Raw genomic sequence first — 27,633 nt, forward strand, 5'->3', positions numbered from 1 at the left:
ATCAAATCCAACAGGCATTCTCTGGAGAAAACAGATATACCTCTGAGCTGGTATCAGGCAGACAAGTGATGGGAGAACAAGGCTAAGATTAGTGACAGGGGGAGATGCCAGCCTAAAGAACCAAGGGAGAAGGCTAAACCCTGAAGGGTAGATCACTGTCTTGGCAACATATCTCTTTCTCCTCCTTTACATTTTGGGATTCGTTTTAGGGAATATTTGAATGGCATAACAGAAATCTAACAAAGAATCCCACATGTGTTCAGCAGAGCTGAAGGATTACATAGATAGCATAGCAGTGACTTCTATTGCAGCTGTAATTTAATTCTGTTTAAAGCTCTCCAACAAAAGAAAATGCGATGGTTTTCTTCCATCTTTTCATGCACATGATGGATGAAAAAGGCTTGATGGTTGGGGGTTTTTTTTGTGTTTTAACATGAATGGGTTAGGAATGCTGTTTTTTGCCACCCACAGGCTTGGGAATCAAGTGAAATGCTGGGAGCACCAGAGCAGACCAAGTAAGAACTGAGTCCAGGCACCAAACTACACTAAACTTTGGTTCACAATTTGCAGGAGCAATGACCAGGACAAAGTGAGAAGAGGGAATCAGCATTTCTTAGTTTTCATATGAGAGCAGATACTGTTCTTCAGCTGCTTCCAAAATCTTAAGCCCTTTTTCCTACCAGGCAAAAATAAGCAAAAGAGGTCAACAAACCACTCTTAAGCTGCCTGTGAGAAGATTGCTCATAGTCCCTGTTCCCAGCAATTATAGCCTTAATGTGCCTTTTGAGACTAGATAACAGAGCAACTCAAGGATTATTTGTGCCATCAGCTTACTTTTCCTCTCCCAATTGACTCCTAGAGAGTCACCCATCAGAAAGGCAAACAGTGCCTTTTGACAAGCCCTGCTGCCACCAGATGGTCTGTTCCCAATAGTGAAGTAATGAAGTTGGGCCTAAGCCTTCAGCCCTTCAGGAGGAAATACACTGCCACCTGTGAGGCTTTAAGGAGCTTCTTTCATTCAAAAATACAGGAGCTAAGCTGTTATACCTTCCCCCGCCCCCCCCCCCCCCCCCCGCCTTGGTCTCCCTCTTTTGTGCCCCCAGTGATACAGAGGTGCTCCTTCCATCTCTTCCCTCCTCCCCATCTATGCTCCTCAAGCCTGCCTTGCCCTCCACGGGGACCTGTTTCTGACTCACTGGTTTACCCATCGGAAAGAACCTGACTTCTTCACCATCCTGCTCAATGCTTTATGAGGCCTGATGACAAGATCCCTCTTCCACAACATGCTTTTTTTTTTGAGCTTAAAATTAAATATGCACTTTACATCCCCTTAAAGTTAAGCTCACACTCAATGCATGTGTCAAATGGTCATACATGCAAACTACTCCTTTAGGAAAAGCTGGGTCATACTCAGCAGCTCTGCAGAATTGGCTGCTAACAGACATAGAATTGTAGAATCATAGAATAGTTTGGGTTGGAAAGGACCTTTAAAGGTCATCTAGTCCAACCCTCCCCTCTTAACCCATGATATGAGAGGGACATCTGGGTGCTCATTCTCAATCCAGACACTTGTTCTGTAGCTGGTCCAGTGATAGCTGCATTCCCAGCTCTTCATAATCATAAGACAGTCTTCCACATGGTTTTGAAGAATTGTGGTTTTTTGTTGTAATTGTGATTATTTTGTTTTGGGTTTCCTGTTCAGTCCTGAGCGCTCAAGGGTTGCTCGCTTAGCCTCAGACTCTGTGACTCTGGAAGAAACACAGCCCTTTCTAAGACTGGAGGGTGAAGTTTTTGAGCTCTCTCTGATTCCTTTTGCTGCAGGTTTAACAAACAGCAGCCCAAGGATAATGCTACTCCTGGCTTCTAACAGACTTTGCTTAGTAACTAAATATTTAGAAAACATTTCCCTCCTGGCCATCCCTTACCCTCTGCTTTGCTGAAAATAATAATTTGGTCTTTTTTTTTCCTGTGTGTAACACTGCCATGTTTGCACTGTGTGTGGATGCTGTTTATACACTATGCAAATAGTTATCAAAATCAATTTATTTTCTGAGTATACACCATAACATTTAATTGAAGTTCTACTTTGCAATATTTGCTGGATTTGCAAATCTTGGCTTTTTTGGCTTAAACTGCATGACAGGATTTCTTAAACTATTGAGAACTGTGTCACCAGCCCTTGTATGAGCTTGTTCTAATTGGTATTATTCTGTCTTCTGTAATTAGTGCCATAGCATGTACATGAGTGGCTTTCTTCTATGGATACCTGCTGTCAGACCAGACAACAGTGACTATAGACAAAGTGGTGGTATTGGAAATGCAGAGGTGATAGTGCTACTTAATTCCTGGGAGACTGGGACAGGAGACACCTTCTGTATGAAACTCTGTACAGGGGATCGTATAAACTGTGGAAAACAGCAGTGTCCTGCTGAGGTGTGTGACTCAGGAATTTTTATTTGGCTGTAGCCAAAATGTAGTGACAAGGTTTAGTACAGAAGATACAGACAAAAAGGTGAGATCTTATTGTGTCGTCTCAGTCTCTGAGGACCTCACAACTGCTTTATACACGTTTATGCACTGGTCTTTCTGCACCTATGTCATGTCTCTAAATAGGAGATTGTACCTCCCCCCACCTTATTCATCACAAAGTCCAGGTGCAGAGACTGGTACCTACATTCTCAAAGTCACTCAGTAGCCTACATCCCACTGACATAAATGAGGAAAAAAAAGTGAAAAAAAGACTCTAAATACTCACCTAAATCATAAATGGTTGTAGACACAGTGAAAATCCACACAGGTGGTGATATCACATGGCCTTTCACTATGGAGCCAAGGCATTACCTCTGGGCCACTACTGACTTGTAACTGCATTTTAGCAGGGCTCTGAAATTGTCGGCTTGTTAAAGAATGGTGATCAGGATGAATGATTCTGAGTTGTCCAGGGAGCACAATAATAACAACCTGCTACTAATCACTTTCTGTAGGTAATTTCTTTCAGAGGCCACCATGGGATTCTGTGACACCCCTAGGTGACTCACTTCTAGCAGCTGAAACCTCCAGAAGACTCAGTGCTTGAGGATGCCTTTCTTGTACTGGCTGAGACATAAATACAGCTGTATAAAGTTTGTCTTACCTGAATTGCTATTTTGGCACAGTTCTCTACAGATTCTGTCAACCTTTTATCCTTTCCCTCAGGTACTACACTGACTCAACAAGGCGGAACATCTAAGGTTTTATGTCCTGATGCATGACTAGAAAGTACCTAATGAAGGGCCATTTCATTAGACACCTGGGGGGGCATTACAGAGCTGAATCATCATAATCAGATGGGCTCTAGAAGGAGTGAAGGCAGCTTCCCTTTCTGTCTCTGGCACCTCAGGTAGGACAAATTTGGATTACAAAACTCAGAAGAACGTTTGATCTATGTGACGCGCCTGCCACACACAACCTCTCTCATAATGATGGTATTTAACTAACAGCACACATGGTGACCAGTGCAGACCCTGAGAAAATACATGCATGACCTCTGCATTTTCTTTTTCTTCTGGAGAGAAGTGAATGGGCTGGGAGTGAGGGATTGAGACTTGTTATGCTTGATAGATGTTAGCGGAGTTACTGATTATTCAAGATGGCTAGAATACCCACTACCTGAGTTGAGAAACCACATTATTCAACAACAACCTGCTTTCTTGCAGATTACTTTCTTCTACATATGCAGAATGCAGTAGGGTAGAAGTTGTAGGGTAACACAGGGTGAGCATTTGGGGCTTAAAAGGAAGAGCTCCATTGCTGTCTGCCAGGACTTTCTTTACTTAAGGCAAAAGAAGACTATGAGTCCCATAATCCTTTTTCCTAGGGTTAAATGGGCTGTGGACAGTAGCATAACAACTGCAGGGGAGCAGCAAACAGCCAACTTCATAGAAGACGGGTCACAAGCTATAAGTAAAATATTGGAGTATGCAGAACAGCCACTGAAGATCCACTCTGAACTCTTCTTGTATGTATTACATATGCCTGGGCTGCACTTGACTTGGGTCTGTCACTTGTTAATGAAAACAGGCAACCAAGTGCACATATCATTTCCCTGGGACATACAAAGGAAGGAGATCCTGAAGCTCTGGTTTGTCCTACTCACTCACAGCAGTTCTGATGTCTCTCTAACACAAAGGTCAAGGCCAAAAGCTTTTTCTCCATTCAGAAAGAGGGACAATAAATTTGCGTTTCAATACAAAGTTTAGAACTTTTACTCATCATGAGCAAAATAACTGTCTGATTATATGACAGAGATTATGATTATAGTATCTTTGCTCTCCCCCTGAGTATGACATGACCAGCACACAATTCAGCTGTCCTACTTCATTCTTGAAGTCTTTGGATATGTGATCCCCGTTCACCAGAAACACCATAAAAGAAATGGTTCAGCATGTTCTTTTGCTGCCATATTTTTGGTGCTATAGGGGTGGGGATCAGAAATGCTGAACTTTATTTATTGCTCAGGATCAGAAAGGAAAATAAATCCTAGTATTGGACGCAATATTCAAAGCCATGAGATTTTTGAAATTGAGGGCTTTTTGCAACAGTATGACAAATTCTATATTTAAACAGATCACTCCCACCACACAGAAGCAGAAATATAACATGCCTTTTGTTCAGAGATTTACCATGTTTAATTATTCATTTTTTCAGTAGCTTAACCATGTATTCAGATAAATAAAGTAATAAACAAAAGTGTTCAAAGTGAGGCAATATTGTCTTTATGTTATTTTTAAATTGTGATCAGGTATCTGTGGGACATGGAAAACTAAAAATCAAACAAAGTACATAATCTTTGCTTCTCTAACAAAATTTAGCGCCAAATTCTGCTCTCAGGTAAATTTCTACAAAGCATTGTCCATAAGGGCATTACAACACAAGGACATATTTCTGAGTTTAAAAAGTGCAAAAGATCAGGAGTTGTTCTCGCATCTTAAAGGCTCAACACACAGCAAAGGGAGAGCTGGGGCCTGGCTCTGATGCACACCGCCCCGCTGACCCAGTGCAAGCACACGCAGCATCACTCAACTCCCACAAACTCATATGATTTCACCAGATGCTAATTTGGCTAAATTTGTGGGTTTACTCCAATTTGCCTGCTTCAGTGAATGAGAGCACAATTTGGCTCCTTTCTCAGTGAAAAGGCAGCCAACCAAACATGACTTTCACCAGGCCTCAGTTTTTGGCCCCAGATTTCAACATACACTATTACAGCAATCAAAAGAACCATAGAAATTACTTATCATTTTACTGTTCCTTAACACATTTCACACAGTCCTGAAGCAAGCAGAATCACAGATGAACCTCAGAACATACAGAGAGCACAACTACTACACTGGACATGAAAAGGAAATTTTATTAAACATGTTTACATAACATGAGTTGGAAGTTCATTTAAAAGCACAGGGGAGTGTTAAGACAAGTGGTCAAAATAGAAAGATACTATTGAATTATAACTAGTTGGTTTTTGGCCACTAAGACAGAACAGGACCTAGTAGTAGTGCACCAATGCTTGAGTTCTTCCTGCTCAGCAGGTCGAGCAGTAACCAATCTGCGCCCTATGGAAAGGTGGGCAGAGTAATTCCCACGTGTTGAGTAATAACAAATAGTTCACTTGGTGCAGGCAGTATGTCTATGAATTAAAACCTAGTGTGTACACAGTTTCTACATGTGTTACAGCCCCACAGTAGGAATCTACACCAAAATAGTTATTAGAAGGAATTTGGTCCGTACTACATCACGTTTTCCATAGGGTAAAAAATAAAGTCCATCTATAGACATTTAGCACCAGACTCACAGACCTAGCCTGGCTAAAACCTGCAAAATGTCTATAAGAAAAATGGATGGCTTAGATTTCTTGGTTACTTCAGTATAGTAATTACGAGCAAACTGTACAAGTACATGCAACATACAAGCTGGCCTATGTGGAACTAACATACATTATTAAATAACCTTTTTCATCTTTTTTTTTTTTACAAAACGTGCATGCAGCTTTGAACAGTTCCAAGTCATGCTGCTCTATTTGTGTGATCACAAAATTGAATGGCCCGTAAAAGGAGGGGAAACATATCAATGCACCTGCAGGAATCTGCAGTTGTTCACACATTTACAGAATATCACAAGGGATTTCAAGGCCAAGAAGAACTCAAATGAATAAAAAGCAAATTGAAATTTGACTTTTTTTTTTTTGTCTCCAAAAAGTAAGATATCTTGCGTTAAAAAATCAAGCCTTGTGCTTGCATCAATCTCAAAGAAATGTAAACTAAAATTTGATAAAAACATTAGTAAGTGCAGAATATTTCAACTGGAATTTCCAGTGAAACACTGAACAACTCATACCATGCTCTATCCAGGGCAGACAGGTGCGTCTGAAGCGACACACATCAGAGGAGCCTGGGTACAGCTGAAAGTGTCATATGCTCAATCCATTCCTGGTCGACGTTTTGGGAAGTCAAATATACATTTATACACAGAAACATAAATATTTCCTCTCCATTTCTAGGAGGAAAACTGCATTACCAGTAACATATTCAATGTCAAAATTAAGACCAAAGCTGCTTTATACCAGTCCCCAGCAGTAGTTGCAGAATTCTTCAAAATTTCTCCATGCAAAACATCATAAACATAAAAGTTATTATATATAATGCAAACATATCTGCTTTTTACAAAGAAAAAGTGGCACTGTGATGATTATTTATTTTTCAGAATAGAACTAAGATTGGTCATCTGTTCTGGGTTCCCACAGGAGAGACCTGGAAGCCCCAGAACTGAGAAACGATTTGAACTCGCTGGAATCGTAACTGTGGCTGTTGAACATTGTAACGATGCTTACAGAGATATGCTTCAGCCCTTTTTTGTTTGGTTTAGAAAAAGAAAGGAAGGGTCTCTGTTAGCGTTGTGAGGACTTCTACAAAACTAACAGAATCACATGGCAAAAAACTCGTGGAAGTGACAAGTACAGAAAAACTGCTGAAACACCAGGAAGGTAACACTGCTTGAGGGCTTGTCAAAATGTGAAAAATACAACATTGTTAACAGAGTGAGAGCTTCCAGTTTGGGTCATCTTTGACTCGGGTCGAATCTAAACATCTCTCTCTCTCTTTTTTTTTTTTAATCATTATAAGCATCGGTGATAGCCGCTAATAGATTTGCCGTATGTGATATACCTTTGTTCTGTCAATTTAAGCCATCTCTTGACAAACAGCAATATTTTTGGATAACTACTACAAGCAAAACCAGAAGTGATTGTCTCTCTCCAACAGTGTTTTTTGATCATGTGAATATCTGGTTCCAATTGTTATCCTGGGTGACGTTTTCATTAGACAGCACCTGCTACTATGATCTAATGCAGGGAGGCCCAGTTGAACTTTCCAGAGATGACTGGGAAGCCCTGCGCGTCAGGGGAGTCAAGGTTGGATCCACTAGCGATGAAGGTGGAAATAATTTATACCAGCCTATTACCACACTGGACAGATCCAGTTCCTCCAGAAGGATTTGGGCAACTCCCATGAAGCATTTGTGGTCCATTCGGCCGTAGTCTCCCCAAACTATTACCTGGAAGAACATAAAATACAGCTTCAGCATTGTCCCCAAATCCATGCTCGTACTTTCACTGCTGCTGTTGTCTGTAGCATAAGGAAAATGGGATTCTTAAGGGTGAATGATTGCTCCCTCTTGTGGGAAAACCTCACAGCAGAACAGCAGTGAGAGTCAACAAAGGAGAAATGTTTAATTCAGCCAGACATTTTGCAGGTCTGAAACCGCAAGCCACAAGGACGTGTTTGCTGGTATTTATAAAATTAAATGCTTCATGAGCTGGAATGGGTTTATGCATATTGCTTAAACTTAAGTAAACATGCAAGTGCTTCTCCAAATGATAGCCTAAAATGGGTTTAAGAAGCAACTGACCTGAAGGACTTTACCCTGCGGACTTTCATCAAAAACCAGTGTCTGTTGGTACAAAGGATCAAGGGTCTTCCGTGCAATTCTTGTCTTCTTCTTAGCTATACATGCTCCATTTTCCAATAAATACACTTTGACATATGGAGCTGCAAACAGAACATCATTAATTTTATGTTTGGACTTAAAAACATCTACATTGCACATCTGAGCTGGAGCACAAAGGCCTTAAAAGGAAGCTGAGTGAAAAGAAAATGACATGCTGTCTTTACTGTATAATCTGAATACAACTATATTCATAAAATAAATGACACAGCCCATAAGAAATAAATTTGTTTTTTATAAACTTTGAATGTAATGATCTAAGATGTTACTAACAACAATTAAATTTCAACTCTGTCCTTTTAAAACCACTTTCTTTTGCCAGGAATTAGCTGTCACTGATAGCTACCCTGGAGTGTCTCTGTATGTTTAGGGGTCAGAGATATTTCAAAACAAAAGACTCTGATGTTTCATTGAAAGCAATATTTAAAACTAAGTCACTCTGATAACACAGACATTAATTGTTCTTTATCTTCAGCTCCTAAGGAGGTTGTAAAGTTCCATTTTGGAAAAATGTTATCTAAAACAACTGTTCCAGTTGTTAGGGTAAGCAGTGGTTGTGGTAGCAATTATAAATCTCCTCTAATAAAGATTTCTAGAAATAACTAGAACTTTTAAAATGTCATTATAAAATGATACAATATTAAATCTCATTCATTATACAAATTATTGACACTGGGACTATCATAACCTGCTGTCTTTTGAGGCACTGTTGTACAGAGAAGATCCTGGCATGTGGGTCTCTTCAGCTGTTCGTTCAAAGCATTTTCATATGTTCTTCATCTCTTGTTTTGATATGGAACAAACAGAAAGCACTTCATCTACATCAACAAAGCCCCTCTGAGATACATAACTTGCCCAAGATATGCAGCAATATTTCTGCAAATGTTCCTTCCAGAATGGATGCAGAGTTGCTGAAAACCGTTCCTTGAAAGGTAGGATGCGACTGGCAAGGCGGTGAGGAGTGGACATTGGTCCCAAGGATATATCCACACACACATTTCTTATTGAAAAGCAAACCGAACAAATGCAAACGTAGTGACAGCTAATGAGGAGCTCAAAAAGTCTCCGATCCCCAGTTCATCAGCACATTTTAAGTTCTTGTTTTCTGTTCTCATACTGCCTTTTTTTTTTCCTTACCTGGGGTGGATTTGGAGCCAGGTTTTTGTGTGAGGCCACGGGCTCTAATAACTTCTACTTCTAATTGGCCCTTCTTATCCACCATTCCAATCTGGATATCACCTGAGAGGGAGAAGAAAGAAGCCCACATTTCAGAGAAGCAGCACAGCTGGGGAGACAGTACAACAGTGAGAAACAGAAAGACTAGTTTGCTACTAGTCTGATGCATTAGTGTGCTTGTCACCTCTCCTCCTGATCACTTGAATTTTTCCATCCTTAAACGAAGACTAAAAGATGTATATACTAAAAGATATATATATCTATGTAAGGAGCATGGTGCCCTCTCTTGGTGAACGGTTTCTACCAGAGCTCAGGATTTGCTCTCCTTGGAGGCAGGCAAAATTACAGCAACACTACTGTATAATCACTACATCTTTAAAATTTCACTGTTGAATTAGCTAGAGGCTTCCTACCTCAAACTGTTGCCCCAGGTTGCCAGGCGCTGACATGTGCTCTGACAGTGGTCCCACACTCAGAGAGCCTAACACCCAAACTCAAGTTCAGAAATCCCTTCAGCTGGAAGCTTCTGCTTCCAAGCTGAGATGCAGGAGCCAGCAGTGCGAAGGCTCCTTGTCTGACATAGCTGGAAGGAGAACTGCTGGGAGAGGCTAATGCTGAAACCTTCTTCTGTAACTACTGACCCTGACTAGATCCTCAGCGTGAGGCAGAGGCACCAATCAGACCAGGTACTGTCACAGCACAGCTTCAGAGAATGACGCCCTGCCCCCAGGAGATCAAAAGGTCTTTTTTCTGCAACAGACTCCAACAAGTAAGGGGTGACAATTTTCTTGTTTTTATCAATATTCCACATTCCTTTTTGGAGTTAATAAAAAGACGCAACATGTTAAAATAAGAAGGTGCTTTCACTATTAATATTCAGACTTGTTTCCCTGCCTGAGTTCTGACAAATGACATTTCTTGCAGAAAAAGCAAACTGCTTAGTTTGAGAACAAGCTCTGTTCTGATCTAGATCAATAAAACGCAAGGGAAGTCAACTATGGGCTGATGCGTGGTTTCATATATCATGAAAGCAGCTGGGTAGAAATCTAACAGGCCACTTAGAATAAAAATGCACAGTATGACACAGGCAGCTACATGATGCCTATACAAATAAATAAACTATATGTATATCCATGACACACATATGTATATATTTGACATGTACACTCTGCCTGAAAAAAACCACATTCACAAATAGATGGTCCTGAGTATAGATTTTGGGGTTCAGGTTTAGAAAAGCAGCATTTTGAAATTAACTGAGCATGAGATTTCCACATGCTCATCTAGCAGTATATGAAAGCAGTGTTCATACCTTAGAACTTGAAGATTTTTTTATCAATCAAACTTTGCTTGAATAAACAGAACTCTATGTTGCACTAAAAATAGTTCACAGGAAAATTCAAACAAGCCTTTTTAAGAGCACATCCAAAATAAAACATGCAACAGGGAACCAGAAGGGGGAGCAATAATACAAACATTTTCAAATTGCCACTAGTGAAAGGATACCACATAGAAAGTCTTCTGAAAATTGTTGAAAAGCATGATTGAGTGCTTTTTTGGAGGACAAAACCTGAGCCTTTAGTAAATAAAGCAGTTCTAACAGGTGAAAGTAAATATATTACTCAAGTAATCTGCATAAAAATATTTAGTCAGAAAACTAGACTCAAAGAGATGAAATAAATCTAGAGCCTTATTCATACTGATAGAATCACACAGATTTTTCTTGGGAAAATTATCTCACAAATATATTTTCTTTCAAAATAATGATAAAAAATATGAATTTAAGAAATGTAGTGCTTATTAATGCATTAGTAGCAGTCATTTGGATTTACATAGCAACCCTTGCCTTAAGGGGTACTCCAAGTGTTCTCAAGAAATTTTCTGTCTCCTTCTGCTCATGAGTTGGGAGGGGAACACTCTCTTCTGCAATATTTCTTTCTGTTTCTCTCTCTTGTTTCAGAAGTGACTCAGTAGCCCTTCCTGAAGCTGACTCTTCCAGGATAGATGTACGGAAGCATTGGCCATTTATAATTTCTAGCAGGAGAAGTATGGTCAAACCAGTGGATCAGGGACTCCTCACTCAGAAACCTAAAGCATGTCTAAGAATTGCTCACATATAAGAAAAAAAGAATCAGACCTTTCCAAAGATACTTACACAGTACTGCACTGTTGCACACTTACACACATACTCTAATCGTAGCCAAGATACAACTAATGCTACTATAGGGAAACACAGACTGGCCTGGAACACAAAGTCACAGATAACCCCAGGCAGCTACTGTAGAAAAGGATTTTGTCTCTTTCATGACAAACACTGGCTTTATCAGCAACTGATTACCGGGCATTGCAAGTCGGGGCAGAAGTTTCACATTCTGGCCTTAGAAGGTTGGACAAGTGCAGAGTTTGGCCAGAAAACTGTCTGTTACATCCAATATAATCTGTGGCAAGTAAATGTAAACTCTGAACAGCTGAGACTTTGCAGTGAGCTACGATGGAGAAGCCACAATAATTTTGAGTTGGGAAGCAAAGTGCACCCCTGTCTCCAAACTGCAAATGAGATGAGCCAACACCTCAAATGGAGCAAATACTGTTTCTCACCCCATTTTGATTGCTAGCATGCTAGGAATACCAGTGACTGTGTACAGGACCTTCATGCTTACAGTGAAGGAAGACACTTTGTAAAAGTCTTTTTGGTGCTGTAGTCTGGCAGTGTGTGTTAGTTAGTTTATTATTCAGTTAACAGAAAGGACATATTATTCTTACCCATGGCAGGGGTTGCTAGTGTTTGTCGGCCTACTAACTGGGCAGGTCCAAGTCCATCGAGGAAATCACTAAACTGACTGTCAGCGCCCAGCCGTACTCCAGGAAATATTAAGCTGAAGGAAAATAGAAGCTGGTTAAGCGTAAGAGTAGGATGAATTTCTACTGTCCCACTGTATTTACCTCAAAAGTACTACTGATACAATGCACAGCTAAGGATGTGCAACCACAAATTGTTCTGCAGCATCAGGGAGAAGCCATCTCCCATGGACTCCAAAGCAGTGTAGTGAAATTTGGCACATGGACCCAAAGATGTTCATAAAACAGTTCTTGCTAAGGAGTTCTGCAGGAATAGTGAAGATCCTGACAGGTGAATTAACTTTGAATTACCTTGCATGAGAAAACATGTAAAGTCTCAAGAAATTTAATAGCCTATCATCCTTCATTCTTGAATGTTTCATTTACCTTGTAATACTGTTTTGTATCTCTACACACACCCAAACCCCATCTGCACCAGTTTAAACAAACAGGGAAAACAGATGTATGTACTAAATTAATCTGATTGCTGCAGCTGTTTAATGAAGCAGTAAACTGGCAGGTAGCACTACTGTTGATTAGAGTTAAACCTAATGCCACCCCCTGGCCAAAATATTTTGGTAGCCACATCTGGATCTACAGCTGGTAACCACCCCTCTTTCAGGACATATGAATATACGCGCTCTTCCAAGCTGCTTGTATTCCAGAATCTCAACTTCCTTTTTAATCGATATACAATCTGGAAGGAAGGAAGGAAGGAAGGAAGGAAGGAAGGAAGGAAGGAGGGAAGGAAGGAAGGAGGGAAGGAAGGAAGGAAAAAAGAAAGAAAGGAAGAAAGGAAGAAAGGAAGGAAGGAAGGAAGGAAGGAAGGAAGGAAGGAAGGAAGGAAGGAAGGAAGGAAGGAAGGAAGGAAGGAAGGAAGGAAGGAAGGAAGGAAGGAAGGAAGGAAGAAAGAAAGAAAAGAAAGAAAGAAAGAAAGAAAGAAAGAAAGAAAGAAAGAAAGAAAGAAAGAAAGAAAGAAAGAAAGAAAGAAAGAAAGAAAGAAAGAAAGAAAGAAAGAAAGAAAGAAAGAAAGAAAGAAAGAAAGGAAGAAAGGAAGAAAGGAAGAAAGGAAGGAAGAAAGACTTTGACTAGACTTTGAAGCGAGTCTAGATAGCGTCTTACCCAGCAGATTATCCACTATTCGGTACCTGCTTCTCCCTCAAAGGAGAAAGTAACAAAACTTCCTAATGAAAATATCTAGTGTAAAAAGCTTTGATTTCAACAGATCAGGCTTATGGACTCAATTCACAGTGAAAACTCTTTTCAAACACCAGTTAGTTGGATATAAAAAGCCGATTCCTGCCTCCAAGACTAACTGCTCTTATTATTCCTGCAGAAACATACAGACTGCCTGCAACTAAAGCTGGCCAGATAATATCAGTGTTTTTCATTAGAAAACTCTGCTTTACCAGAAGGTAAACTTTTAACAGAAGTTTAGTTTTTAGAAATATTTTTGTTTTTAATGTTACTTTAGATGGAGGAGCGAAAGAACCCCATGGTCTCCAGTTCAACCATCAGCATTCACCTAACCTTGAGATGTAGCTTCAAGCTTATCCTCCTTGACCAAGACACACAACGTGCTTCTCTCCACAGTGGCACTACCTATTCACTCTTGCCCCTTCTTACTCATTACTTTGGCCTTTTTCCCCAAAAAGTGTTACATTTTGCTATGGAATGACTAACAACATTGAAAATGTTCACTTGAGAGCCTTCTCAAGTCATCATTACCTGTCTACATTAATGTCAAGAGTGTGTTGCAGACAAAATACTACTCAGGCAACCAAAGTCAAGTTCTCACTGATTTTTATGGGAATCTCACAGGAGAGAGAAAAAACCTAGCTAACAGCTTTACTATTCAGGTGTAGGGGAAGTCTGAATACAAGGTGCTATCGAAAACTGAGTCATGCTGACACTAGAAATAACATCTCAAGTTAAAAGTGACATTTCTAGTGTTTGAAAAAGGCCCAGAAGAAGAAGCGGGGAGGAAGAGGATTTTAGAATCAGCTGGCACAATGCCTGTACCCCTGATTCTGTGATGCATTTCTGCAGCTTCCCCTCCACCTTGCAGTTGTGTCCAACTCAAGTTCTACAAATAAGCCAGTGATGCACATGGGGGACGTGATTAAACAGTTGAAAATTGCTTTATTGGTCATCTTTCTTACAAGAATCTCTGCATTTAACAGTCTTCATTCACTGTGATCTAAATCCAGAGCTGCTGTAAAGTAACATTATTCTATCAAACTCAAGCAAGTTTACAGAGCTTCTGGGGATTTGATCTACAGCTAAATCATAGAATCATAGAAAAACAGAAGACTTCAGAGATGTTTTCTAAGCCACAAAGTACAGCACCGTGCTGAACAGAGCCCTCCAGTATCCCTTATGCCTATGGCATTCTGTCCTGTTTATGGAATGTTTATCTTCCCTCATGGCAGGAAGATATATTTAACTGTTTCACCTGAGATTTGTTATCTGCCTCTTTTGGCCTATTCTCCTGGGCTTCCCTTCAGAGTGACTGTTAGATATTGGTGGTTTTCACACTTCACTGGCCTCACTGTTTCTGTACTCTTGCCAGGGACTGGAATAAGGATGTGGAGATCGGGGCTAAGGTCAAGTGCAACGTGGGTTTGGAGTCAGGAAATGAAGCTGAGCTATACTGAGGAACAGGGATCAACCAGAAGAGGTGGTAACTCCATCAAACCAAGAGTCTGAAACAGAAACTTAGTGAAAAGTTAGGGGGCTGATACCAAACTATGGATCAAAAAAGCAGGACAAAGGTGATCAGATGTGAAGAAATCTTTTGTATGGGAGCACTGAGAGAAGTAAGGAGACTGGTCAGAGGCAGAACTGGCACTGCAGCAGCAAGAGATGGGGAACAGGCACAGGAGCTAAGGAGGCAGAAACAAGACCTCAGATGCAGACAGTGTGACTGCCAGTTTATGATAGCTCACTTTACTGTGAAGTTGGACCTAATTCTAAAGGATAAATTTCAGACTAAGTCCCACTAGGCACACCCAGCCTGCAATATGTCCCAATAAGAAGCAAGCACTCCGTTTGCCTCCCAGTCTTCTCTCTTCTCTGCCTTACTCAGAGGTCGATTCTCAGGTCAACAATTTAAAGCTCTGCCTTGGAGTTTCTGTACTCCAGTTGCATGCTGTGACCTCCAGATTCACACCTTGGCTGCCCCAGCCTTTCCAAATCTATTTACACACTCTGAGGGTGGAGCAGAGAATTAGGCTGTACCCCTGAAAAGGTCTTCACCTCCCTCATACTGCTAACCAGGGAAACAGGCACCCCCAGCTCACTCTTAGCAGGGTCCAGTTTACTGGGCCCTTTGCCACCATGGTGAATGGCTGGTGCCTTACAGACTGATGCTTCAGCCTAGAGAGAAGGAGGAGGATGGCAGAATGGAGTGCTGAAAGGGTAAAGGTAATGCCCTATCACAGAGTCACACTGAGAAAAATACTGTGATATTTTACTCTTGTCACTCATTCTTCATCTGATGCTTATCTACTTTTTGGTTTTGAGATATTCATGATGGAGCCTGTTTTTCTTACTTGGCTCTTGTGATTCTTAGCATTATCATTGAATCGTGGAACAGTTTGAGTTGGAAGGGACGTTAAAGATCATCAGGTTGCAAACCTGCTGCCTTGGGGAGGGACACCTTTCACTAGATAGATCAGGTTGCTCAAAGCCCCAACCCTGAGCACTTCCAATGACAGGGCTTCCAGAATTTCCCTAGGCAACCTGTTCCAGTCTCTCACCACCCTCATTGGAAAAAAATGAGGGTGGTGAGATAATCTGATGATGGAGAAACTGCACCTTTACACAGCTCCCTGCCACCCTCACGGCTGCCCCTGGCTCTTCATGCCCTATAGAACCTGCAATAGTAATTGTGGTAACACAGTAACCATATGAAAAGATGAAGCCAAAGAAGTCCAAATCTCTCATTTTTTTCCCAGGTCCATAGGGTAGATTTGCCTACCCCAGTTTTCCCTTTTTGTGGGGAGGCAGCTTCTGAGAATTCCCTAGTGACCCCTGTGCCTTGGCACACTGGTAGAATCCCACCGAGAGCCGTGAGGAGACTGGAGTTTTTGTGCACACTTTTGTGTCATATCTGCCTTTGTTCTCCTTTCCTATATCCCGAGTGGTGCAGCAGTGAATGAAAACAGCTGCCCCACTCCCCACAGTTGTCTGCCTGATTTCAGCTGATGGGGCAGCTGGGCTCTGGGTTTACAATTTTCAATAAGAGACTTGGACCAACTCCAAACTAAACTATCTTTGTTTGCAGTATTACTGAACAGAGTTTCATATCACAGGGATCTACATACAGCATCTGAAGTTTAACTCTGAGTTAATCCAAACATAACTCAAAGAAAAAGGACCCCTCTGTTTTGTTTTGAATAATGCAGTCTGAATTCAGTTGTCTTTTGATGAACAAAATGCCTCACTGGATGACAGGGAAAATGAATCCTTAAGAAGCCCTCTCTCAATTTCAATTTTCAAGAAATTTGTGTTAGGTGCCTAAAATAGGTCAGTCTGCAAATGTTTCAAGAGGAACAAGCTGTACACAGAGCTATCCCCTTCAGCCAGAGCTGGGACCTCTGTTCCCATCCCAAGTTTCCTCACAAAGACAGGAAACTCCTACATTACTGATATTTTTAATGCCACTTACTTGCCCTCAGAGCTATAACTATTTATGCTGCCATCAGTGGATTCCCGACTTGGCTGTCGAACCATACGACTTCTCATCTCTGCTGCCATTCCTGTCTCTGTGCTTCTCTGTATCGTGCTCTTTAGCTTCTTGTTGCCAGCTTCTGAAAGCAGACAAAAACAAGTGATGGTTAGAATGACAACTTAGAGCAAAGCCTTTCCTTGCAGTTTTCCCCATGAACAGTGATCTGACTTGACCACTACTATTTAATAATACAAAAAATTATTCTGACTGAAGAAAGAATCTCCATTCTTCAGTTGCAAACTGGCAATGGCTTCTCTTTAAAAGGGCTGCAAACTGAAGGTCTTTGTTAGGGCAAACTGTTAGAAATTCGGTGTTTAATGAATAACCTTTACACAGTTCAAGTGTAGACAGGATGACTGTGACCATGTCTGCTAACCGTATGATTGGTAAGGTGTCTCTAGCCACCTTGTTAGTTAGGTTGGGTGACCACAAAAGAATGTACAACTCTCACAGAAAAAAAGAGGGAAAAAAAATCCTTCATGCATTCCACAGAAAAATGTTAGCACTAAAATACCTAGTATCAAAAAACAGTATGTTGTGACTCAGCAAAATATTGTTTTTCACCACATAAATTCTTCAAAGTAACCAGTCTAGGCTTGCATCTGAACACTACAGGGTAATGTCAGTCTTGTGAAACTGTTTAAAGATTTGATCCATTTGGAAAAGTTTCCATCACACATTCTTTAAAATGTAATTAGAGTTCCACCTGGAAGGTTTCGTGTTCCCCTTGAGCAAGGAGAGCTTCCAGTCCTTTGCAAGGGTGGTTATGGGCTCAAGGTGCAATGGCCGATCTACAATGAATTCCACTGTCACGTAGTAGAAATTACACTTGTAGATGATGGTAATTGTTCTCAAACACCTTTAACTGAAAGACTTCTACCAAAGTCTCTATGTGATGTAATAGCATGTGTTGGCTTCAAACTGAATGTCCTGTTCTTTTTTATTTAGTTCAGCCTATCATTCAATGGGTAATATTACTTTCTTTCAGGAAGCAGTAGGTAGATTTTACAAAATGTTTACAAAAACATTCTCCTGCATTTGTCCCTTCATTTCAGTGTTCCTTCCTTCACTCTTTGCAAAGTCTGTGCTTCCTTTTCACAGTCTCCTCAGGGGAGCATCTGAAAAAGTAAATGTTTCTTCCACTTCCACCTGCTGTGGAGACTGAATTGCTCTGAAATAATTTTAACTTTCCTGTTTCACTTGGACATCATTGATGTTTGAAGTTGACAGATCTGGATCTCTTTTCGCATAGAAGTTATGGCTTTGGTAGCCTCCACAAGGCTTGCCCGTTGCCCAGGCTGTGGAGAAGAGCTGGTCCTTGCTCTTTGGGTCTGCAGAGCTGGTGGAGGGCAGGGAGAAATCACAAGGCAGAGCAGCTCCCCCTGCATTATCACAGTAACATCTTTGGAGCTAGCAGATAGACAGCAAACATGGCCAAAACAAAAAAGAAAGAATTCATATATTGGGCTCAGAGACATCACCACAGCAAAAGGGTCTGTGGTTTTCCTCTTAAGCCTTCTGGACCAGGGGTTGTTTATCTGTGGCCACTCCTGAGCAGAGAAACAAATGCCTCTGACAGGAAGAAATCAGCTGCTTGCAGAGACCCTTTACTCCCTTCTGAGGCCAACAACTCTGAGGTGTTGCTGTGGGCCACTGCAGCACATCCAAATTGCCGGTCCTTGGTCAGCTGAAAATGCATGATTCAGTGCTGTGGAATGTGAGGCAGAGCAGACAAGGTACATCAGCAGACCAGGCTCCACTCTGGGACACTGCAGGTGGCTGTGGAAGGTATTTGCTGGAACTTCAGTGACTCTGTATATAGAAAATCAAACGTTACCTTTTTGCATCAGAGCTTGTTCTTTAAAAACAGATGGTTTGTCCAGCATGTCAATGCTGAAAGGTAAGCTTGAGCACCAAAAATGAACCAAAAGGCAGCCTAGGAAGTATAACCCACACGCAGAGCCCTACACCAAAGTGGGATTCTCACATTTTCAGTAGCTAAGCGTTTGCCACACATGTTGTTTTGTGCATTTCTCTCTCTTGCTGGGACCTGTCTGAAAGTGCCTCTGTTTCCATCTGCTCCTACAAAGCGTGTGAGGTTATGTGGTTTGCCCTCTGCCTTCTTTTCTGGAGCAAGCCAGATTAGACAGCATAACGAGGAAGGATATAATATGGTAGAGCCTGAAATGTGGGCAGCTGAACAGAGTTGCCTGTGAGCATTCATGGCTCAGGGAATGGGAGGGATGACACAGTAAACTGAGCTCCAAGATCATCATGACCTTGGCACAAATTGGGAAAGAGATACTGCTCTGGACCACCTGCACAACATGGTGGGTGCTGAAATTTAGGGATTAGAGCCAGGCTGGTGGGAAAGCATAATGAAGAACATATTGACAGAACTAATCATAGTAAAAAATATCCATTGACTACATTACAGAAGTTAATCTTAGCTCTGAGCCAGAGTAGAGATTGAAAAGAGCAAGTGGGTTTTTTTGAAAGAGTAATTTGGTATTATTGTGGATAACCTCCATGTTGCTGCTTGAACAAGCTTCTTTGCTCCACAGATTTTAAATGTGTAGACCATTTAGTAGGAATCCTCATGCATGGCCATAAGAAAGTCCACAAGCTTGTCTCGCTGTGCTGCAAATACCAGATTATATTTTTCTTAATATTTTTCAAGTTATCACTTTCTTTTATTGTGCTGAATTGCACTTTTCGTGGTTTTTTTTTTTTTGTCAACATTTTTTTCCAGGTTGAAGATTAAAAAAAAAATTCCTTTGCCTCCTCTTATAAGTGCTACTAATATCTACAATGTTTCCTGGGAAAACTAGAGTCCTCCTGCATATTTCATTTCATAATTCAGTATCAGTATTCTGCAGTACAATCAGAAACATAACATAAAAGTAACCCAAGACAGAATGGTAAAATACATCAAGAGTTTTATGGCATAAAGGGAACTGCATTTGCCCATGACTAAAAACCGAAACACATGTTACACGGGTTTTGGAAGTTTTACTTGGTCAGCTATGCATATCATACTGTTTTCTTCCACTTACAGCACAAAAAGTAATGAGAACAGCTTATTGGTGTACGCCTGTAAACCTCTCAGCAAAACCCAGTTTTGTGAGGGAGGGCAGTTGGTTTGCACACAGCTGAGTGGGGAACTGCTGTTGTTTCTAAAGGTGCCCCGGTAATGTGAAGTCATATTGGGACACAACTTGTGATCCTGCCTTGGCTGCACAATAAAATACGGGATATGAACAACTACCAGTGGTCCTACTGCTCTTTAGAATCTTTTGCCTTTTTGTTGTTGTTGTTTTGTTTTCTTTCCTTTTCATCTTGTATTACTTTTACTCTAGCAGTTCTGCATATATCTTTGGAATGCTGTCTTTATATGAACAGTACAAGCTCATAAAATACTCTATGCTATGATATATTGAGAAGATTTTCTGCTTTTGTCTGGGTATCTATTGGAGAATGCTTGGTCCTGCTCCTCATTTTTATTAGTTTGATATTTACAATTAAATAATACGTTACAGTTATTTGCCTGCAATGTGTAAATTACACTATATTCATTGTGCAGACACTGTCTCTATACTGAATACCATTTAGGGGAAAAATTCACTCAAAAATGGTCTGCATGCTTCTGTCTGCGGTGTCAATTGTGTAAGGTTTTCTGCTGCAGAAGTGCAAGCTGATGTGCATAAATTGCATGTAAACACATTAACAGGTACAAGCTAGCAAAAACTATTACAGAGCAATTGTGATGATAATTTTTGCAGATTTAATAACCGATGCAAAAGAATAATAGAGCAGATGTCTGCAGCTACAAAATATACACAGCTTGTAAGCATTTCGTAATTAATCAAAAGCCTTGTTGTAGCACTCCTGCTACAACACACCAGCGAGTGTGTGCAATGTGCTATTTCAGTCTACCTATTATAAATATAGCCTATAGGGATTCCTTTTTGTTCTGACAAGAAACTGGTCTCTGATTTTGGTTTTCTCAGTCAAAAATAAATTAATGGAAATCTAGATGTAATGATGATGCACAAAATATCAATGTAATTGATGTGTCCCCAAATTCTGTACTTCTTATCACCTTCAAATATAGTGGTCAGGAGCAAAACGCTATTGACAATGGAGTTATATTAGCGAGAAAGGGTCAATGATAATATCTATAGAATTAAGATGGTCTGCTTGAGATATCTCAAGGCTAGCTTTACATTTCTAAAGGCATCCAATTCAGAGAGGACGATGCCAGGACAAATGGCCCAAAATGACTTGTGTCCATGACTGCCCTTAGCAAAAACATGACTGCACATGGCATCACCCATTGGCTTGCCTTACCTCTGGGCTCCATGTGGTGCCTGGAGGCAAGCACTACATTTTGTTCATGTTTCAGTATAGAAAGTCTGAAATAACAGGAGGGGCTGTGCCACGACCCGCTGGAGTGAAGCTTTTATCATGTGATGCCAAGGTGTGTATTACATGCCACGGAACAAAGCTGGGGACATACAAGAATATGCAAGGCCACCAACTTGGTGACTTAGTCAACAGGACAGTGTGGGAGACCTCTGTGGGGCTGAAGAAGACAATCCTGACATGGTCTTCTATATGCTGCCTATAAGGAGAGGTGCCTTGAGAGGGCAACTTCTTGGTTAGTACCAAAAAAAGAAGCAAATTTGCACACATGCAGCACCTGAGTATGTGGCATGGAAAATTCATCACTGATTTAAAGAACACTCCAGAGAACAAAGCTAGATCCACGAATGAAGGGATAACAAGGAGGGGACTAATCCTCAATGTCATTGCATGACTCAAGGGCAAATAATTCATGGTATAAGGCCTGTTTGTGCATCCAAAGAGAGCCCAGAAGGACTGCAGCTCCAGGCCAGCTCTGACTGAAACCTGGCAGGACTCTGACCATATTGTGGGTTTGCACACTGACTGTGCGAGACACTGACAAGATCATGCCAGCTGGAATTGTAAGAGCCATCCTCAATTCAGAGAAATACAAAACAGAAATGCCAAAGGGTAAATTTCCTTCTGGTCCTTTCTGATTTACAACCTCAAATTTGGCTGCTTGGAGGCCTGCTGAGGTACAAGTTCTGCAGCATCCCACTCACTCTGCATGTAGCACTTTTAAACAACAACAAAATATATTTACACATGAATTAACAAAGCGCCCCTTGGCTAATAGACCTAAAACACAGAAAGAAAAGAAAACATAGTTCAAACAGCATTTGTTCTTTTACATGTGTACATCTCTCAGATTAATTCAGTGGCAGATTGATCTCAAAGACTGAAAATGCATAGTGACTGTAGACAGAAGATAAACAGTAAAAAATACGACATTTAAATACAATTTTTTCCTACATTTATATCCTGCAATGCTCCACTGTATTTTCCATTCTGTGTATTCTGCTATACTCTCCTCAATATCTAAAGCTGCTTATAAAAAGACATCTGAAACATTGCAGTAATGGTCTTTTAAATATTTCCTCGAACTATCACACAACGTATTCAAAGAAAGTAGAATGTTGTTTATATTCTGTGGTGTTAGATCCCGAGGTTTAAAATAAAAAAATAAAAGATCGTGTACTTTTTTCCCCACTTCCATTTATTAAAACAAACCCACAGACAACTTTAATACTATTATGAATACCAAAACCACCTAGAAATAATATTCACCCTTTTCAGCTGAGATAATTTATGAAGATGTATTTTTTTTTTCAGGAGTTCGGAAAAACTGCAGCTCATAACTGTATTTATAAATTCACACATTCAGCTTGCAAACCAATTTCATTCCCAATAAATATTTTCAGATAATACAAAACTGATAGTGCAATTACACATAATATATTTTTTTTTTTTCTTACATATTTGCAGACAAAAGAACAAAAAGCACCAATCCTAAGAAAGGGTGACTTACTGAAATGCTGTTAATGGTTATATTGATGCTTTCATGGCATTTTAGCCAGTGCACTGCAGAACCTCAGCTGTGGACTGTGTTATTCCTTGCAAAGCAAACTTGCAAACTCAAGACACCTAACAGTTTGCACTTAGATTTCAAAGGAAAGTAACTTTACTTATCCAGCAGCTCCTACTGACTTCTGCAAAGCTGAAACAGCTCTTTGACAACAAATGACAAGAACAGAGGGTGATTCATGTTCATAACAAAAGTAAACAATAGCTTGAAAATCAGGCTACTATTTACTACCTGAAGATGGCCTCAAAACTCTAAGCAACTGCTTTTACAAATTTTGTCTCCTTAAAAAGAGACCATCCTGGGCATATTTACTGAAAATGAAAAATGTAAAAACAAGCATGCGGTTTTGTATTAATAACCTGATACGTATGAATTTCTCATGTCAGGGAAGAAAACCTGTGCCTAACCAGGGCACACGTGTCTTAATTTAAAAGCAAGGGTATCTGTTAAAAAAAAATAAAGTTTAGTTATGGCTTCTAAAATTATCAGTATTTTTGTCCAAAGATTTTTAAATTAATAGTTTTGTCCACATATTTGTGATGAAATGAAATGAGCAACTGTCAGCCAAAATGAGGCAATCAGTGATGATACATGGTAATGAGTTTTTACTGCTGGGATTGCACTAAACACTCTTTATAAACATTTGAAATAACAGCATATTAATTACCTTGTTCAAATATATGCAAAGAGCTATGTGAAAGCAGAATACGTAAATGAAACTGAAAATAGGTATAAATGCCTAGTTCTTCAATTCTTAAAGCCTATTTCAGTGAAATCCAATTAGCAAAACAACGATGTCATGTTTCCAACAAATTATTTACTATATAAACAGTTTATAAAAGTTCAAGCACTCGTTTTCCCATATACACTTGGATTTGTTAGACTGAAGGAGAAAGTGAGATGAAACGAAATAAGAAGCTCAGAAGAGCACTTCAACAGTAACATTTTCACAGTAAAACACAGAGTTATATTACATCTTTGTTTATTACCAGACAACCCTTAGAAGAGAAGTAGCGTATAGTACAGTGAGAACATTTGTCCACTGAAACAGTGGACAAAAATATGAATCTTCACCATTATAGATATTTATTATGAAAACCATGAAATTACAGTATGATTAGTAAAAGACAATGTTTTGCAGGAAGATATTACCAATAAGACAATTTATACAACATCACTAAAAAAAAAAACTTACTATTGCTATGTGTCTTCAAAAAATTTCCTGAGAACTATGTGATGCATAAGATAGCAACCCAAAGTCTAATCCTTTTAATAACTTCCATAAAAATTGTAAATTGAAACACTGTCAAAACCGTTGGTGCCAAAGCATCTTCTAGGAAAAAGATGTCACATGCCTTTTTGTACAGTTAACAAGTTTCTGAATAATAACTCAGCCCTAATTTAACGGCACAGCATACTGCTCAGGAGACATTACAGTTTAAGAAAGTCCTCTCCTTTTTCTCACAACAATTGCCATCCTGTTAATGGATCTGAATATTCTGTACCTTTTCTGTAGTTCGATTTGTTCGGATTGCAACTTTCAAGCCCTTCAAGTTGTATTTTACCACTAGCAGCACCTCCAGGTAGGTATTACATTTCCCTTTAAAGATGTTACTAACCTGCCTTGAGAGACCATTTCTGGTGGATCAGATCAAGGGAGGATCACACTGATACAGGTTTTTCCTCAGTGGTTGCAGCATTGCAAAGTTACCACCCCAGACTAATACATGCTGCTAAATCAGACTAATACGCAGGCTCATCACAGCAACACACAGAAAATACAGGCTTACCTCTGCTTTAAGCAAAATTAAACATCAGCTACGATATATTCCATAGCATGCAGACAGCACCTAAAGCAGCTTCACCTTTGTTTAAATATCTCGTGCTGTTTCTGGGTAGAATAAATCCCTGGGGTCCTGGTGCTTCCTCTCCCTCGGTCTCCTGTAAGCACTTGGCACCGCAGCGCTGTGAGGAATGATCAAGTTGCTTCACTCACAAGTTCCTTTTACAACTGTGATTACATTATAGGGCCTTGCTGTGAAAAAAAGTACTGAACTACCTGCCAGCTAGCACTTCATAATATATTGCCAAAAGGTTAAAGAATTCAGTCAGCAGTGCATTTTCTAGTGATGTGCAAGTAGAGAAGAGCACAAAATATTCTTGGCAACCTTGGTCAATGCATTTTTTTAACACTGCTGTTCAGAACTGGATGCGGAAAGTCAGATAAACCCAGAAACACATTTCTCTGTCCTGGTGGTTTTGACTCATTCTGCATTTATTTTAGTAGAAAACCACCTGAAAGATTGCAAAGTTGAGAAAACATCAAATTAGCATTAAATACTAAATTGCAGTTACACTACAGAAAAGTCTTAATGATATTACTGTCTTAGATGGACTTGAGCCTGCTAGAGTTAAAGCGTCACTGCCTCCCAAGTGCCCGCATGCATTTCGAGAACAGAAATTGATCACTGAATTACTCCTTTCATCTATAAACTTCATTTTGAGGAAACAGACTTTGCCATATGGCTGTTTCCATGTCAAATTGTTCAGTTTTTCTGATACTCTATTTGGAAAATTCAATATGCTTTCCTCTTGCAATTGGTTAGGAATCAATTAATTTAACATACTTTATCAACTTGGCATTCCAGCATTGTAGGGACTGATGTGCTTTCTCTCTCTCTCTTTTGCAAAGCAAAGAGGCACCTAAACTAAAGTACATTGTGAATTTGGATATCAGGTTGATTGAAGATAAAAAGCAGGAAGGAAATGACTCGTCATTAGTCAAGCAGGAAGAATAAAACTATTTCAAAAATAATTTTAATGGGAAAAAAAATGCATGCAATAAATCTCCCTCCAGTGGATCTTGATCATTTAAAGTACCATAAAAAGATTAATGAGAAAAATGCCACAAATGACAATATGCATTTCAGCTAATAAGCAAATAACAGGACTTATGATTGCAAATACTGTATAAGGTGAGTAACAAATTCAAAATCCTCCACAATAGGCATGCAGTATATCTCATGTCACACCTATGCTGAAATGTCCACCTGTTTTTGTTGCATAGGTACAGATTTCCTATGTAGTGCAACGGTTGAAGTAATTTGTATTTTCTTGTTCAGACCACCACAGAGAGGGTGGCTTACCACCTTTTTGAAAAATACATAGCCATGCGGTATGCAGGTCTCTCATGATGTATATTAAACAAATTAAACATGCAAAATACAACTAAATGGAAAGATCAGTCTTCCAGAGATCCATACAATGCCACAGTAGGAATGAACTGCTGATGTTGGTAGCTGCTGATGCCTCCACGTCACCCTCCTGAGACATCCCTTCAGCACGTCCAGGGCAAAGGCTCCGAGACCAGCCTGCCATATTGAGCAATTTTACACAGAAAGTGCTACACTTACATCAACTGTACAGAAGTTCCCTCCTACTCAGGCTCTTGCTCAGAGAAAATCAACAGAAGTTTAAAGTTTGAATAAAAAACCCATGGAGGGAAGGCTTTCATGCCATAGCCTCCCAGAAAGCCCCCCCTTTCGATCACAGCTTTTCCTCTTCTACACTCCTTCTCTTAGTCCCAGGAAAAATCAATCCTTGTATTTCTTATTTGCATAATCAAAACCCCCTTCCCGTATTATAACTGTTTGATATGTTCTTCTGGATCTGTAACAGAAAGGCCAACCAAAAGCTTGGCTTTTTCCTCCACCACTGCAGGAAGAGTGAATTTGAGCTCCTCTGGCTCAGACTCTCTACAGAATATTTTTCTCTGAGTAGCCTGCAAAGTACTGCACCCTAAAACAAACTTTCATTTAAACTCTCTACATTTGTAAACACAAATTTGCATGTTGTTTTTGCCACCTTGTTTGCAATGCTGTACCTTGTATCACCATCGGTGATCCCACTGAAGTTTCAGCTACGGTAAAATGCAGCTGTGCTCTCCTTGAGCCAAAGCACCTCTGTTAACTTTTACTCTGCTTTTGAATTTCTTCTGCAGTACTTTTGAATAAGTTTTAAATGTGACTATATGAAGTCCAAAGGCAGATGTGTTGCGATGATGTGAGGATCTATCCCCTCACATTCGAGGTCAGCCCAGGAAACAGCTGCCAGAAGAGAGGCTACAAACTCAGGAGAGGCTCCTTGGTTTGGTCAGTTCAAATCCACTTAACGATGATCCTGGTGCAAAACTTATCTTTTTAATCAGCTCTTTATCCATAGCAGTAGTTATGACAGGTAAGTAGTGAGCGAGACAGTCACTGAATGTTTCCATTTTAAAACAGCTGTTTGTGGGATTGCATTCAAACTGGTTTGCATTGGTTACAGCAGTCAGCATGTAAAAATACCTATGGACTTGGACAGTGGATCTGTGCTAGATAAACATCGCATAACTGTAAGATATAATTGTTCCCCTTGTGTTTATATTATTGAAAGTGGACAACTGTACACAAAGCCTCAGTTTAGAGACAGATCGTTCAGCCAAACTGCCCGCATGAATGCTCTGGCATAATTCTGCTACAAAATCATAAGGTTTGCATCCAATATTGCTGGTTTATGTTCATTATCAAATATACAACTCTACTGACAAGATGTAAAAGTTCAACTGTGCCACAGAGAGACGCCAGCACAGACATTTGCCACAGCATCAGTATTGTTTTGAATACTGTGCAATAGGGAGAGATGCAAGAGAGCAGGATTTTCTGTAACACCTTGCCTTTTGCCATTAAAAATGAATCCAGCTTATTTTTTACAGGTCTGTATGGCTGCCCATTTCTCATTCTTCTCAGCTGTCTTTTCTGGGTTGCAAAACTTGCTTAGAAAGGCTTTGCCTTTCTCAAAGGCAAAGGAGATGAGG

General features: G+C 40.1%; 1 protein-coding gene across 50 annotated transcripts in view; it reads right to left on the reverse strand.

Moving 5' to 3' along the window:
* Nucleotides 1-4,731: 4,731 nt before the first annotated feature.
* Nucleotides 4,732-27,633, reverse strand: part of RIMS1 (regulating synaptic membrane exocytosis 1) — a 316,668-nt gene continuing 293,766 nt past the window's right edge. For 49 of the 50 annotated variants that reach the window (XM_071806897.1, XM_071806904.1, XM_071806877.1 and 46 more), the window contains 5 exons: nucleotides 16,724-16,865; nucleotides 11,977-12,089; nucleotides 9,175-9,276; nucleotides 7,942-8,081; nucleotides 4,732-7,587 (listed from right to left, as the gene is read on the reverse strand). In XM_071806897.1, coding sequence (XP_071662998.1) covers nucleotides 7,369-7,587; nucleotides 7,942-8,081; nucleotides 9,175-9,276; nucleotides 11,977-12,089; nucleotides 16,724-16,865 — 716 coding nt within the window. In that variant the 3' untranslated portion in view covers nucleotides 4,732-7,368. Of the gene's footprint in view, nucleotides 7,588-7,941; nucleotides 8,082-9,174; nucleotides 9,277-11,976; nucleotides 12,090-16,723; nucleotides 16,866-27,633 lie in introns of those variants that run through there. The other variant, XM_071806902.1, reaches the window with a different exon arrangement.

This window comes from Patagioenas fasciata, chromosome 3 (assembly GCF_037038585.1).
Source record: "Patagioenas fasciata isolate bPatFas1 chromosome 3, bPatFas1.hap1, whole genome shotgun sequence".
In the NCBI taxonomy this organism is placed as follows: Eukaryota; Metazoa; Chordata; class Aves; order Columbiformes; family Columbidae; genus Patagioenas; species Patagioenas fasciata.